The following is a 15,930-nucleotide window of genomic DNA, read 5'->3' on the forward strand; positions in this document are numbered from 1 at the left end:
TGGGTGGGTGCACCGGCAGGGTACACGGGCGGGAGGTGCCCGGGCGGGAGGTGCCCGGGCGGGGGGCACCGGCTGCATCCCGCGGCTCCCGCTCGCCTTCCCCGGGGCGGGGCGGGGCGGGGCAGGGCGGGGCGCGGCACCGCCCAATCAGCGCCGGTTCCGCCGCCGGGCGCGGGCTTAAAGCCGGGCGCGGGCGGCGCGGCGCCGCGGGATGTGGGTGCGCGCGGCGCTGGCGTGCGCGGCGGTGCTGGCGGGCGCGCGCGCCTGGCCCGGCGGCGCCGTCTGCGCGCAGCGGGCGGCGGGCGCGGGCGGCGCGCGCTACGTGGCCTTCCTCAGCCCCGGTCCCGGCCCCGGCCCCGGGCCGGCCGCGCTGGTGGAGAGCGCCTGGGCCGGGCGCGGCCGCCTCCGCGCCTGCTGGGCCCGCCGCGACCCGCGCCTGGCCCGCGCCTTCCGCGCCGCCTGCGCCCGCCGCCCGCCCCCCGCCCCCGGTGCCGCGCTGCGGCGGGACCTGGCCGCGCTCTGGCGGCGCCGCGCCGCCTGCGCCGATCCCGCGCCGCCGGGAGGGAGCCGGCGGCGGCGGGGCTGGACGCTGCCGGGCACGCTGTGGTGCGGAGCCGGTGACTCGGCGGGGAACGCCAGCGAGCTGGGTACGGGGGCGGGCGGGGGCGGCGGGCGGGCACGGCACGGCCCGTCCTCCCGGCGGGGCCGTGCTCACCGGCGCTGCCCGCAGGTCTCTTCCGCGGCCCCGACCGGTGCTGCCGGGAGCACGACCGGTGCTCGGCGCAGATCGCGGCGCTGCAGTTCAACTACGGCATCCGCAACTACCGCCTGCACACCGTCTCCCACTGCGACTGCGACGCCAGGTGGGCTGGGGGACCGGGACCGGGGGGGGACGCCGGACACCCACGGGCCGGGGGACCGGGCCGGGGGCGGACACACAGGGGCCGGGGGACCGGGGCCGGGACGGCGGACACGCACGCACCGGGGTGCTGCGGGGCTGCTCACCGCCCCCGTCCGCCCCGCAGGTTCCGGCAGTGCCTGCTGGCCCTCAACGACACCATCTCCAACATCATCGGCGTCACCTTCTTCAACCTGCTGGAGGTGCCGTGCTTCGTGCTGGAGGAGAGCGAGGAGTGCGTCCAGTGGCACTGGTGGGGAGGGTGAGTGCCCCGGGGGGTGCCCCCACCTCGGCCCGCTGCTGCAGCCCCGCGGCTGGGCGCGTTTGCTGCTGCGGCCACGAGCGTGCCCTGCCTGGCTGCCCTATGGGCTGTGGGTGGGCACAGCTTGGCCGTGGCAGGGCTGGTGTGCGGGGCCTCATGGCACGTGGTGTCCCCAGGTGTGAGCGTTATGGTGTAGTACCCCTGGCCAGGATGGTGCAGCAGAGTCAGTACCACTACAGCCTGCCCGCAGAGGAGACTCACAGCGCTGCTGTGCAGCCCTCGGGCAAGGGAAGGAAACCCTCTAGAGCAGGGCGCAAGCGGCTCCGCCAGGGACTGGGGCGAAACCCCGGGCTCCACCAGGCACAGAGACCTCCAACAGCCCAGTGGTCGCGGAGCCCAGGTACCTTGTCCCCTGCATCTGCCAGGGACAAGGCCGAGCCCACAACCAGGCACCCAGCAGCGCAGTGGGGGCTGGAGCCCGGCCCCCCAACAGCAATGACCGTGTTGGAACAGGACCTTGCTGGAGGAAGGCGACTGCCAGGAGGAGCACAGGAAGGGGCTGGGGGCTCAGCACACCCTGCCTGCACTCAAGATGGCACCATCGGATCCAGCCCGGCCGCGGAGCGGTGCGGAGCCACCCCGGTGCCTGCTGTGGAGGGGCGCAGGCAGCAGGGTGAGTGGGTGCTGGGGGCAGAGCGTGTGCTGCAGCTGGGGTGTCCCGAGGCCTCAGCCCGTTGGTGTCCTGTGCTGGGGCTGACCCTCACCACCCTGCTGTCCTCAGGCCTGGGCAGGGTGTGCAGGTGCTACAAGCGCCTGGATAAGTGCGAGCACCAGATCGCACCCCAAGAGGTGAAGTACCAGCTGCACAACGTGGACACCCGGATGCTCTTCCACTGCAACTGCACTCGCAGGTGCGTGACCAGGAGGAAAAGGCAAGGCTTTTCCCACCATCACAGGGCACTGTGTGCAGATGGTTTGGGGTCAGGCAAGGTGGGACCCAGAGGGATGCCCACGTTGGCCAGCAGCTGCTGACTGCTGCCCTCCTGTGCCCACAGGCTGGCGCGGTTCCTGCGCAGGGCAAGGGACCTTGGTGACGTGGAGGTGGCTGTCCTGGCTGACCGCATCGCCATGGACTGCTTTGTTCTGGAGCCGCCCGCTGACTGCAGCCTGGGTGAGGGGTCACAGCACAAGTAAGTGCAGAGGGTTGAGGGAATGTGGCCTGCATGGGGCTTCCTACCCTGCATGGGCAGGAGGGATGACCTGGCGGGGCTGGGTGCTGTCCTGCAGGCTTGGCATGAAGCTGGCTTTGCAAGCGTTATCCCCTGCTCTGCTGTGCCATGAGCAGGTCTGGGGTGGAAGACAATAGATGTCAGCCCTGCAGCGTTACACTGATGCTCACAGCTTTGCTTCTCCAGCAGCTGTATCACAGCAACCCGGGCTGTGCTAGTACCTGCACGGCATCTCAAAAAGACCCTGAGGCGCTGGGGTCCTCCGCATGTGACCTCCAAGGCCGAGCATCCATATTGGAAGACACAGGACAGTGGTGGCACCCTCTATGAGCAATGCCTGCAGCTGGCCTTGGAGCAGAAGCTGGGTGCTCGGCACCGTGCGGTGCCCTGATGATGCCTGAGAAGCACTGCCTTGTGCGGGGAGGAAGACATGCTGTGCAGCAGCCACGGAGTGGAGCTGCTTGATTTCTGGTCCTTGAGACAAAGGATGGCACTGAGCATGGCTGCTGGCATGACTGCATGAAGCTGGTGGGCCACAGCTGGAGCAGGGGCAGGCAGAGGGACTGAGAAGCCTCTGAAGGAGCTGCGGCTGCCATCTGTGAGCATCAAAGCAAGGGAAAAGCAATAGGAGGCCTTGGGAAAGGGGAAAAACCACCATTTTCCTTCCCTGTTGTGCCCTGGGGCAGGGGGGATGCTCTGGGCATTGGATCCCCCAGGCAGGGGGGATGGCAGGGCCCCCCACTCCTGGATTTGTGTCCCTTTACTTGTGTCCCCAGTCAGTGGGGAGACTGAGCTGTGTGGTATGACCCTGGCCCCCTTCCCTAGGCAAGGTGGGAGGGGGTGCAGGTGGGCAGGGGCTGGTGCTGGCTCCCAGCCCTGGAGCGAGGAGGGGGGGCAGCAGCTAGGAGCAGGCCCAGGGCTCTGCCCTCAGGAGGGGTCAGTCCCTGTGTGCAGCTGAAGATAAATAAAGGGTGGTCTGTGCATGTTGTGTGGTGCCAGGGCTGAGCCTGCTGCCCCCGTTCATGCTGTAGCCCCTACCCCAGGGGCCGATCCTGCCCCCCTGCAGTAAGCACAGTGCAGCTGGGGTGGGCAAGATGGTTTATTTTGTCGCTTGCACTACGTACGTCCAAGGCTGAGGCACAGTGGTAGCAGCAGGGAAGGAGCAAGCTTCAATCTCAGGGGTACCCTGGGGTGGTCCTTGCTTTATGCTCAACACGATTGCTGCCAGAGCCCTGCCCTGGCCTCCTGTCCCACCTCAGGGGTGAGGCCAACACTCCACCCATAGGAGTGAAGGGTCTTGCACTTTGAATTTCACAAGGGGCTCCCCCACCACACTAGACCAGCCTTGCCCTCCCCTGTGCCCCCAGCCCTACCAGGCCCAGGACAGCAGCTCAGGCTGGAGGGAGCAAGGGGAGGCCCCTACCTGCCGGCACACAAGGAGGGGTGAGGAGTCACTGCAATAAATAAGGGAGAGGGGTGTCTCAGCAGGAAAGTGGCAGAGGAAAGCACACAGCAAGCGCGCTAGGGGGAGGAGGGAGGGGGCCACTGCATCAGCGGCCCATGGCACAGCTATGGCTGTCCAGCTCCTGGGGGCTGCTCCCCTCCTTTGGGGAGGTGCTGCAGCCCGGGGGGCTGGTGGGGCTCATCCTCCGGCAGGGGTAGCCCTGGTCCGTGCTCTCCCTCCGCCGGCCCATGGCCTGGTCGATCATCTCCAGGCGGAGCGCAGGCAGCAGGCCCAGGTTCCTGGGGTCAGCCCTGGCCAGGGGGTTGTCGGCAGAGACGCGCCGGGGGCCGCCCTGCTCCCGCACAGTCTGGTAGAAGGAGCTGCCCTCCTGGCTGTCGGCTGCCCGCCCTGGCTCCTTGGCTTTGGCTCCACGGCGCCCCAGCTCCTCCTGGGGCAGGTGGATGGTGGGGATGTCCCCGGGGAGGCCACGGCGGCTCTGGGGTGAGGGGCTGCGGCTCGTACCCCTGTCCCGGCTTGACGGCCGCAGGATGAGGCCCTGGAACTTGGCCAGGCTGGGGCTTCGGCTCCGGTGCCGTTTCATCTTGCCTGGGCTGGGGCTACGGGATTTGGGGGCCAACAGGACGAGTGTGCTGTCATCCTCCTCTTCTGAGCTGCTGCCCGAGCTGTCCGTGGGGCTGCTGCCCTCCTCTGACCTGGGCAGGGAGATCTGTACCCCTGCATCAGCACTGCTGGCTGATCCTCACAGGGGGCTGTGGGGCACCACAGCAGCTGGCTTCCTCCAGCCCATCACCCCTACACGCATCCTCCCTGCCTCCCTCAGCCCCTCACCCTTGCCTCTTGGCCGTGCTGACCTGGAAGGGCTCAGTCACACCAGCGATGCTGCTGGAGGTGTTGCTGTAGTATCCGAGGATGTACTCGCCCTTCCCCTTGGGCAGTGCCTCCTCTGAGAACATCACCTGCAGCCCAGAGACAGCTGATGGGCACCAGGGCTGGGCACAGGGGTGCCCTCTCCCACCTCCAGCCCCATAGAGAGCTCCAGCCCCAGCTGAGAGCAGAAATCCTTGATGCCAGCACAGTGGATCTGCACAAAGCAATAAGGAAGTGCCCTCCTGCCCCATCAGGGACACAAAGGAGCCACTGTCCCCCCACAATGGAGCACACATGCCCAGCAAGACAGCACAGCCAGCTCCAACTCACCTGCGCACACAGTTGCTTGTCTAGGCAGCGCTCTCCATCATCACTCCTGGCCCAGACATAGGACACATAGTCTTTAGGATGCCGAAAGCCCACCTGTGTGCATGTACATGGGAGAACACAGGTGAGTGGGGGAACATCAGCCCTACTCAGCACCATCACCTACACCCAGCCTTAGCTCTCGTCTCACTCAGCTCCCTCTCCTTGCACCAAGGGCTGCCTTGCACACACCCAGCAGTGCCCTGGACCCCAGCCCCCGAGGAGTTGGGGGCTTTGGACCCCATGGGGCCCACAGAGCAGGAGGAAGAGGGAACTGCTGGATTTGAGCCTCCTGAAGCAGGGCCAAATCCTGCTGCTAACTGCCAGGGCTTCCCAGGGGAAGGGAGAGCACAGGTCCATGCCATGCACCCACATCCACTGGTGGGAGGTAGCTCAGAAGGAACCCCAAGGTGCTGTGCATTGTTCACCACTCCCTCCAGCCCCAGCAGCCCCCAAGCCCCTACCCGGTAGAGTCCTATCCAGTCCCAGGAGCTCCGGTGGAAGCCAGCCGACATCTTGTACCTGACAACTGCTTGCTCAGGCCTGCTCCATTCATCAGCCACATAAATCTCAACCGGGGGCTTGTCTGCCTTGGAAGCAAACTGTCAGAGACATATACACAGTGAGCAAGGGCATGCCAAAGACAGCTGCCCCTGCTGCCCAGGGCACCCGTCTAGGGCCGGGCCCTCATGCATAACACCAACAGCAGCCCCCAGCCACAGCAGCAAGACAGCTGAGCTTGCCAAACAAAAATAAAATAAGCCCCGCACACCCCATCATACACTGCACATGCTGGGCATCTCACCCCTGTAGCTCCCGCCTGTGTGCCCAGTGGCCCTGGACAGTGCTCACCTGCACTGCAAAGATGGCAGCTACCGGCTTGTGGTCGCTGACGGTGTACTCCATGTGGCTGCAGTAGCAGAGCTGGCTCACCGACAGGACGCCCCGACTGGGCCGGCGCCCGCCTGCACCAAGCCCAACACTGGGAGATTTGATCTTCCAGAGGATCCGGTCAGTCCAGGCAGGTTTTCGCTTCTTGGCACTGCGGGGCACAGAGGGGCATCTCTTGCCTGGCAGGGGGCAGTGGGCTCCACCCCAAACTGCCTCCCCCTGGCACTACGGCACACACGGGCAGGGGATGCGGCTCGTCTCGGCACACAGCTCAGTGCAGCTGCAGGGACAGACCTGCACTGGCACCAGCGCAACAGTTGTGTCCCAGCCTGCCATCCCCAGTCCAGCCCATGCCCACCCCAGCATAGCTCCCCCCATCCATCTGCACTGGCGTCCGCCCCTGCCCCGCCAGCACCAGCACCCGCCCTGGCTCTGAGCTCCACCACTCCTGCATCCCTCAGCCATGCCACCTGCTCCACGCCCAGCAACACGCTTGAGCTCTGCTCTCCTACCTGCTGTCGTACTTGTTGGTGCCCACATCGAACTTGAAGGTGGGTGGGAAGTTCAGGGGTCCCTCCTGAAAGCCACTGAGGACAGGCCAGGTGCTCTTGGCAATGTTCAGCTGTTGGAAAGAGAGCAGGTCAGGAAGCACACCAGCCTCCAGGGCCAGACCCCTCTGCAAGCTCCTGAGACCGCTCCATCCCCAGCACACTGTCATCCCTGCCCCATTGCTGCCAGCCCCGTCAGGGTTTGTCCATGCCATGCAAGCAGCAAGTCCCTAGACCCAATGCCCCCAGCTCTTCCTAGCACAGTGGTAAAGGGAGCATGTGCCCAGCTCCCATAAAGACCATCCTGGGACTGTGCCACCCCTTCCCCACAGGGCCAGGAGAGCCAGGGCCCTTTGTATCCCATGGGCAGCGAGGGGACATGCCCTGTCCCACAGCTGCGTGGGCAGTTTTGGCAAGAGCCGAACGCCACTCAGGGCCCAGCCAAGGCTCAGCAGCACGCCCATGCATCCTACCTGGTCCTTCTCCCAGAGCTGGCTCAGGATGTTGCTGTCGATGGCGTACTTCACAAAGCGTATATCAAGGCTCTCGATGCGGAAGTTGAGGTCCCCAAACCAGAACACAAGGCTGTGGAGGGGAGGGAGGGCAACAGGCTGGAAGGGCTGGGCAGCCTGGAGCCGGGCAGCACCACAGGAGGAAGATGGCCTCAGCCTGTGGGCAGCATCAGCCCACAGGACAGGCGCTCTTGGGAGCACCAGTGTAGGTCAGCACTCGGCCGGCTGCCAGCCCTGCCAGGATTCCTCAGGTAGGACCAAGCACCATTAACCAAATGGGCCTGACTTCCCTGGGCAGAAATTGAGGGTGGAAATTTCCACTGTGAGGCACCTACTGGAGTCAGACCACACAGCCAAGACACTGGGGCAGAGCTGGGCCCTCAACCTCACCAGTCCCAAACCCCAACAGCACCAACATGGCAGGAGCTGCACCAGACCTGGACGTGCCCCAGGGGAAACCAAGGACCCCTCTTAACACCTACCCCACCGTGCCGGGTCCCTACTGGGCCACGGGACAATTTTGCAGCTCTGCAGGCAAGACCCCATCTCCAAGCTGTGCTGGGATTCAGGGGACAGACCCCAGACCCTACCTGGAGCGAGTCAAGGATGGGGGCTGGCACACTAGAGCCCTGGCCCAGACTGGGGAGCAAAGTGGTGGGGTACGCACTCATGGTCCAGGATGCCGCTGGCCGCACGCCCCTCAAACTGCTGCATGTGCAGTATAGTGGCAAAGTCCTCCTTGCGCTGCTCCGCCTTCTCCAGGTGCGCTGGCAGGTGGCAGTTGAGGAAGCAGACCATGTGGCCGAAGATGGAGAGACGAACGCTCACCCCACCCTTGTTGCCCTGCACCGAGAGGATCCCATGACTCCTTGGGAAGCCAGGCCCTTGCCACCTCCCCAGGGGCCACACTCACCCAGTAGCCTCCCAGTCCCGTTCTCGTGCAGTCTGTCTGGATGTCCTGCAGGAAGGGGAGGTGGTAGTACTTGGCAAACACCAGTAGGATCACACCTTGCATCCGCACTGTGCTGATCTGGAATGGGAGCAGGTGCTGAAGCAGAATGGTAGCCACAGCAGAACCTGTAGGGGCAGGGACAGCTTCCCCCACCTCCAGGCCATAGGGGCAGCACCTCCATCCTTTGCATGCCCCCCCATCTCGCAGATGACTAGCAGTACATTTAGTTCAGAGATCTATCCACACCCTCGTGAATACTGACAGCTGAGATAAGCCCAGCAATGCTAAGGCTCGTGTATGCTCTGGGGCAAGCACCCTGGAGAGCTGAACCTGCCCTGGGACCCACAGGCTGCTGCCAGAAGCACAGGCTTGTTCCCACATTCACCTCCTCACCCAATGCAGCAGGCAACAAGAAGCATCCCCAAAGCACCACAGGGGAAGCCTAAGGCACAGGAAAGGGAGCAGGGTGGCACAAGCTAAACAGCACACTGGTGAGATGCACCGCTAGCCCTCAGGTTAGCCCACACACACTACTTGGATGGCTGCAGGCTGTCCCTCCAGCAGTCTGTCCCTCCAGCCAGCTCTCCTACTGCACCTCCTCCCTCAGGCCCTGCAGTCCAACTCTCCCTCCCCATGGTCCACCTGCCTGGCAGGCAGAGAGGGAACACCAGCTGCCCAGCCCCTTTGGGACCTCCTTACCAGGACAAAGTGGAAGGGGCTCAGCACATCCATGAAGAGCTCGCTCCACTGATCTGTGAAGAGGGCATCCTTCAGGCGCTTGTTTATCTTAGAGTTCACCTCTTGCAGCCTGGGAGGAAAGGGACAGCTCCCTCAGCCATACCAGGAAGGTGTCTGCATCCCAGGTAGCAAGAGCTCCTTGGGAGAGGTGCCAAAGCACAGTGCTGGGGAGAAGGGCCAGGGCAGGAAGGGCAGTTCAAGGGAGGACCCTGGGTTTAGAGCACAAACCAGCCATATCCTTTCTGCAGCGATGCTGGGCCATGTGCTAGCAGAATGCACAAGTGGCCCTGAATCCACAAGGCCTTGGCCCTTTTTAAAGCAGGAGCAATTCAGCTGCACAGGGCTGGGCAGCAGTCTAAAGCCCATCTCTAGGTGCAAGAGGGGCCTACGGGACATTTCAGCTGCACTGGTCTCTATAGAGAAGCCAAGTCTCACTGGTACTTCAGCACAGGGTGTCCAGATGCATCCTAGCCACCAAGCTCAGAGCAGCAGCAAACAGAAGGTTAATAGTGCTCCTCCCAGCTCAGCAATTAGTGAAAAGCGGGAAGGAGAACATCCCCAGAGAACAGCAGAATCAGGAAACGTCTTGCCCAAAAATATCAAGTGCTCGGGGCATAAAGAACGGGTCAGAGGAAGGACGCAGCCAAGCAGAGACATCCTGGAGGTGGGGAGCAGCAGGACGCCTTGCCCCGGCCAAGACACAGTCCCAGCAAGTCCCTTGCTGTCAGCTACACTCCCTACCCCATCCGTCCAGGCTCGGGTCTACCTCCACAGCCCCACACAGCCCCACCCCACTGGTCCACAAGGCTGAGGGGACCAGGAGACCGGCTCCAACACAGCATCGTAGCTCTGGCAGCCTCAGCCTTATGCTGCTCTCTGCCCAGGGCGAGGAGCACTGGGGGAGTCCCTGGGAGCCTCCTGGAGGCAGATCCAGCTCTTCCACCTCATGCCCACAGGCAGAGCCTGCTTCTTGGTCCCTGTGCAAAGGCAGCATGTCCCTGGTCTTAGCAGGAATCCACACACACCACAGCAAACCTTGAGGGACCAGTTTGCCCTTAGACTCTGGCAGAGCTTGCCTTGCCAGCCACACCAATAAATCCTTACCACATCGACGGGTCGCTGCCTTGCCAGCAGTTAAGTGTTGCCCAGGGGCACAGAGCCAATCCAGCTGTGAGAGAACAGCAGATTTGTGCCCTTGAGGCCTGCATACCATGGGCAGAAGCCGAGATGAGGAAAATGCTCCCAGAGGACTCTGGCAGGCGAGTTAAATGCCTCTACAGACCTGACCCCAGGACTGCCAGGGCTCATGGCAAGAGCAGCACTCGCCAAGGCCCAGCTCTGCACAGCCTGGCCAGCTGCAGGCTCTTTGAGGGTTCAAGGCTACTCAGGATTCAAGGGTTTCAGCTCTTCTTAGCACTCCCATTTTACTAGGAACTGATTCTCCATCACCTTTTCTGATATTTTACTGCTTGCAATGCACACCCCTCCCTGCTCACCGTGCCCCGGGGAGGCTGGAGCTGCAGCTCTTCCATTCCCCGCCCCCCAGGGCTATGGGGATCCCCCCCAAAAGGGATGTGACAGGGCAGAGGAGGGGGCCCTGCACCTCACCCTCTTACCCAATGGCGATCACGTCCACATCATTTGTCTCGCCCGTGTTGAGGTGCAGCAGGGATGTCACGTCATTCGGGGGCATGGCTGTGCCCACGTTCCAGGTGACCACTGTGATGCTTGGGAGGACAAAGGGAAGAACAGGCTAACACTGGGGCTCAGAGGTGTTCCCTGTCCTCCCCCAGCTCAGCCCCCAGCTCCACCAAGGAAGCTCTCTGCCTGCAACAGAAGTGGCCACAGCTGAAGCTTAGCCAGAGCATGTACACCCCCAGGTCCTTAACTCTTGTTTGAGGGAGACGGGTCCTTGCCTCTAAATTCCCCCAGGGTCTGCACCTCGGCGCATGGCAAGCCCGGCTGTAACCCAAGCCCTGGTGAAATTCTACAAACCAGCACAAAGAGCCCTCGTTTTCATCACCACTGACTTCACACAGGCAGGCTGGCACAGCAGGCAGCCTGCGAGACAGGGTGTCCCTGGAAAACTGTCTCCCCTCCCTTCCCCAGGAATCACGCATCCCTTGGGCTCCTGGGGAAAAGGACCCGGATCTCAGCCCCCAGACTCTGCCCCAGAGCACAGCCAGCCCCAAAGGCCAGGGCATTACACGTGACAGCAGCGCTGCAAGCCCCGCAGCAGTGTCCTTCACCAGCGCAAAGCCACCATCAGTCACAACACATTAATGCTGTTACGCAGCATGCACCAGCAGCCCGCAGGCTCTTTCGGCAGCACTAGGACAAGTCTCAGTCACAGGGGGCACGCTTCAACAGCGAGGGAGGGTAGTGCCACATCATTTCCAGAGCTCGGGGACAGCGGGGGCAGACGGCACCCGCTCCGCAGCCTGCGCCTCCGATACGCCACCCCACGCAGCACCCGCTCCCCTGACCCGCTGCCTGCGCAGACAGCGGGCGCTGGGCATCTTTCCCCCCCGCAGCAAGCCCTGCCTGGGCATAGCCCCTCAGCCCAAACCTCCTCCAGCTGAACACCATCCACGGCAGGAAGGAAGGGGCAATTCCAGCCGGCAAGAGGCTTCGCTCGCTGCTTCTCAGCGAGGGCAGCTTCGGCCCGGCACCGCTCCCCCCCCGCCCCTCGACCCCCCCCCCCCGCAGCAACACCCGCTCACCGGAACGAGCCGTCCTCCGGGACCCTTCCCGAGCAGCCGAGGAGCGCGTCGCAGGAGTCGCCGGAGCCCGGCAGGCCGAGGGACCTCCCGAAGAGGGAGAGCTCGTCCGGCTCCGGTTTGGGGAGGGCTGCGGGCTTGGACAGGCCCACCCGCCCGCCGGCGATGAACTCGCTGGAGACGGCTTTGGGCAGGCCGGCGGCCCTGGGCGAGGAGCCCGCCCAGGCCGAGATGTGGTCGCTGGACTCCGCCTTGGGGAGCATCTCCCTCCGCTCGGCGGGCACCGGCTTCCCGGGGGCGGCGTGCTCGAGGGGACCGAGCTCGGGGAAGGCGGGCCGGCCCGCCGCCGGGCCGGACGCCGCCGGGGACGGCACGGCGGGACGGGCCGGGGGGGCGCCCGGGCTGGGGGGCAGCAGGGCCGGCAGCGGGAAGGCGTGGGGCCCGCCGGCCCCCTCAGCCCCGGCCCGGCCGACCTCCAGCGGCAGGGGCTGGGCAGCCCGGCCCGGGGCCCGCTCCTCGGGCCCGCCGCGCTGCGCGCCCCCGGGCCGCGGGCAGCCGTAGGGGAAGGGGTCGCAGGCGGCGTCCGGCCGGGAGCTCCTGCGGGCGCCCGGGACGCCGCCACCGCCGGCGAGGAAAGGCGCCGCCGGGGCCCCACCGTCGGGCTGGGGCCGGGCCGGACCCCCGCCGCCGAAGGGCACCGGCCGCGCGGGGGAGGCGGCGGACGCGGAGCCCCGCGGGGGGCCGGGCCGGTGCCCCGAGGCGGCGGCCGAGCCCTGGTCCGCGCTGCCGCGCCGGGCCGGCTCCATCGCCGGGAGACCCGAGCGAGCGGCACCGGGCCCGGCCCCGCCCGCGCTCACCTTGCGGCCCCGCCCGGCGGCGGCGGCAGCGGCAGCAGCAGCAGCGGCGGCGCCGCGCGCCCCGTGATGTCAGCGCCACCTGCGCGGCGCCTTAAAGGCGCCGGAGCGGCACGAGCCAGACCGCCGCTGCCCGCCCCGCCCCGCGCGCACCTGCCGCCGCCCCGCCCCGCTCACGTGACGGCCTGCGCCCCGCCTCCCCCCCCGCCCCGTGCCCCCGCCGGCGGCGGGAGGGGAGCGCGCGACCGCCACGGGCACCGGGACGGGGCAGCCCCTGCGCGTGCGCGCCCGCCCTTGCGCACGTGTCGGTGTGCGCGGGCGGGCGCTTTTGCGCTGCCGTGTCGCGGTGCGGCCGCGTGTGCACGTGCGCTGCTGTGGGCGCGTTTGTAGCTGTGGGTGCGCCCGCGCCCGCCGAGCAGCTGCGCGAGGGAAGGCGATGGAGCAGCTAGTCCTGGGGACCATTGCCAGGCCCATGAACAACCGGAAAGTCATCAGAGTCAGTATGGCCTCACTGAGGGGAAGTTCTGCTTGGCCAGCCGGACCCCCTTCTGTGATGAAGCGAGTGGCCTGGCGGATGAGGGGAGAGCAGCAGATGTTGCCTGGACTTCAGGAAGGCCTTTGACACCGTCTCCTACCAGATCCTCCGAGAGAAGCTCTTGATGTACGGGCTGGATGAGCAGATGTTGAGGTGGATCGAAAAGTGGCCAAATGGCTGGATCCGGAGGGTGGTGGTCAGCAGCACAATGTCTAGCCGGAGGCCAGTAACTAGCAGTGTGCACCAGGGGTCAATACTGGCTCCACTCCTGCTTAACGTCGTCGTTACTGACCTGGATGATGGGACAGAGCACACCCTCAGCAAGTTTGCAGATGACACCAAACGGGGACGAGCAGCTGATAAACCAGTGGGTCGTGCATCCATCCAGAGGGACCCGGACAGGCTGGAGATATGGGCCAACAGGAACCTTGTGAAGTTCAACCAGGGCAAGCGCAACGTCCTGCCCCTGGGGAGGAACAACCCCAGGCACCAGGACACGCTGGGGGCCACCTGGCTGGAAAGCAGCTCTGCAGAAAGGACCCGGGCGGTCCTGGGGGACACCACGTTGACCATGAGTTCAGTGTGCCCTTGGGGCGAAGAAGGTGAATGGTGTCCTGGGCTGCATCAGGAGTGTTGTCAGCGGGTCAAGGGAGGTCGAGGAGGCACCGGCGAGGCCACGGCTGTAGTGTCCATTGCCGGGCTCCCAAGAGCAAGTCCAAGAGACATAGAGTTACTGGAGGGAGTCCAATGAAGGGCCACAAAGATGATGGCCTGGAGCATCTTCCACATGAGGAGAGGCTGTGAGACCAGCCTGGAGCAGAGGAAGCTCAGGGGTATCTCGTCGATCTGCATCAATCCCTGCAGGGAGAGTGCAGAGAGGACCGAGCCTGGCTCTTCTCAGTGGTGCCCAGTGGCAGGACCAGAGGCAGAGGGTTCAAACGGGAACACAGGAGGTTCCCTCTGCCTGTCAGGAAACACTTTTTCCCTGGGAGGGTGAATGAGCCCTGGCACGGGTTGCCCAGGAGGGTTTTGGAGTCTCCCACCTTGGAGATCCTCAAACGCCGTCTGGACGTGGTCCCGGGCAGCTGGCTGCAGGTGGCCCTGCTTGAGCAGGGGCTTGGGCCCGATGCCCTCCAGAGGTCCCTGCCAACCTCAACCAGCCTGCGATCCCGTGATTCTGTGACCGGGGGGGATATGTATGTGTGCAGGTGCTTGTGTGCAGCTGCGTGTGTGGGTGCGTGCGGGGGTACACGCTGTTTTGTGCATGCGTAGCCGTGTGTGCGTTCTGTTGCGTGTGCGTGCAGTTGGGGAGTGCAGTATGTACGCATAGAGCTTTGTGCGCGTGCACACGCTGTTGTTACATGTGCGTCCGCACGCGCTGGTGTGTTTCTGTGCACTGCTGTGTATGCCTCTGTGTCTGGGCATACGCACGCTGCGAGCAGTTCGGGGGGGTAGCTGCATGCAGCTCTGCCTGCCTGTTTGCGGCTCCATGTCTGTGTGCTGCTACATCTGTGCACTGGTGTGTGGACTGCATATAGCTGTGTGTATGTAGAGCTCTGTGCACGCAGCTGTACGTGTGTGCCTGCAGCTGTATGTGCAGGAGGGTGCGTGAGTGTGCACAGCCGTGTGTGCGTGCAGCTGTGTGCCGCTTTGTGCATCCACAGCAGACAGGTGTGCATGCACACACCCTGTCCTGCACATCACTGGGTGTGTTCGCGGTGTCTGTGTGTGCGTGTTCACGTTTGCAGTGGGTGTGTGGGAGGGGTGGTGGTGCGTTTGGAGTATGGGGGGGACTGCAGCCTGCCCGCGCATTCAGTTTGTGATGGGCGTGTGTCTGCAGCGTGCGGTGCGCACGTGCGCACACGAGTGCGTGTTTGCAGCGCGCATAAGCGCGTTCGCGGTACGGGCGCGTTTGCAGCGTCGTGCTCGTGGTGTGCGGGGGGGGGGGGTTTGCGCGCGTGCGCAGGGCGTGCGTGTGCGGTACGCGCACTCGCGGTGTGCGTGTGCGGAGGGTGCGCGCGGGGCAGGGGTGCGCGCGCGCGGGACGCGGCCGCGCCCGCGGAGCGGTGTTCGCGGCGCGTGTGCGCGCTCGCGCCGTGCCTGCGCGCGGCGCGCGAGCCGCGGTTGACGCGCGCCGGCAGGGGGCGAGCGTCCGCACGCTGCGCACGCGCGGCGCGCGTTTGCCGCCGGTTGCGGGCCGTGTGCGCGTGCCGCGGCGGCTCGCCCTGTGCGTGCGCGCGCCCGTGCCCGCCGGGGCGGGGCAGCCGGCGCGCGCGCGCGGGGCGTGACGTGGCGGCGGCGGCGGCGGGATGCTGCGGGCGCTGTCGCTGTCGCTGCTGGTGGCGGCGGCGCTGGCGGCGGGGGGGCGGCCCGGGACCCCCCCGGCTCCGCGGGGCCGAGCTGCGGGACCTGGCCCGGGGCAAGGTGGAGGTGAGCGCGGGGCGGGCGGGGGGTGCGGGGACACCGGGGACGGCGCCGGGGATGACGGGCTGTCTGCTCCCGCAGACCTGCGGCGGGTGACGGCTGAACCGCCTGAAAGAGGTAGGTGCCGCCGGGGGGGGGGACCGGGGCCGGGACCGGCACCAGGACCGGGGCCGGGGCCGCCCCGCCGCTGAGCCGAGCCGGGCCGCCCCCTCTGCCCGCAGGTGAAGGCCTTCGTCAGGCAGGACATCCCCCTCTAGTACCCGCCGGCCCCGCTCGGCGGGTAGTGCTCGGTACCGGGGTGGGCGGCGGGGGACGGGGTGTGGGACGGGGAGGGACGGGGCGGGACGAGGGTAGAGGATGGGACGGGACGGAGGGGATGGGACGGGACAGGGCTGGGCGGGATGGGGTGGAGGCCGGGGTGAGACGGGATGAGGGGTCGGAGGGTATGGAGGTTGGGTGGGCTGAGGGGTGGGCTGAGGTGGAGGATGGGACTGGATGAGGGGTGGAGGGCGGGGTGGTTGGGGGACGGGATGGGACAGGGTAGGATGGGATGCAATGGAGGATGAGACGGGGTGGGACAGAACGGGAGGGGATGGGGCACAGAACGGGACGGGGTGGGAGGGAATGGGATGTGACAGAGGATGGGATGGGGGGCTGCATGGGCCTGCC

At 65.8% G+C, this 15,930-nt stretch overlaps 2 protein-coding genes across 2 annotated transcripts; one reads left to right on the forward strand and one right to left on the reverse strand.

Moving 5' to 3' along the window:
- Nucleotides 1–211: 211 nt before the first annotated feature.
- Nucleotides 212–3,372, forward strand: PLA2G3 (phospholipase A2 group III). The gene is made up of 7 exons (XM_030024801.1): nt 212–647; nt 731–863; nt 1,026–1,160; nt 1,337–1,833; nt 1,942–2,071; nt 2,216–2,350; nt 2,576–3,372. The coding sequence occupies exons 1-7, from the start codon at nt 212–214 to the stop codon at nt 2,778–2,780; spliced, it is 1,671 nt and encodes a 556-aa protein (XP_029880661.1). The 3' UTR covers nt 2,781–3,372.
- A 103-nt stretch (nt 3,373–3,475) lies between these two features.
- Nucleotides 3,476–12,434, reverse strand: INPP5J (inositol polyphosphate-5-phosphatase J). Its single transcript, XM_030024799.2, has 12 exons — nt 11,452–12,434; nt 10,345–10,455; nt 8,690–8,798; nt 7,952–8,068; nt 7,706–7,881; nt 7,000–7,111; nt 6,491–6,600; nt 5,940–6,129; nt 5,552–5,689; nt 5,052–5,144; nt 4,706–4,810; nt 3,476–4,560 (listed from the first exon to the last, which is right to left on the reverse strand). Exons 1-12 carry the CDS (start codon nt 12,252–12,254, stop codon nt 3,940–3,942), a joined length of 2,685 nt encoding a protein of 894 aa, XP_029880659.1. The 5' UTR covers nt 12,255–12,434; the 3' UTR covers nt 3,476–3,939.
- Between the last annotated feature and the right edge of the window lie 3,496 nt (nt 12,435–15,930).

Source organism: Aquila chrysaetos, chromosome 9, assembly GCF_900496995.4.
Source record: "Aquila chrysaetos chrysaetos chromosome 9, bAquChr1.4, whole genome shotgun sequence".
Lineage (NCBI taxonomy): Eukaryota > Metazoa > Chordata > Aves > Accipitriformes > Accipitridae > Aquila > Aquila chrysaetos.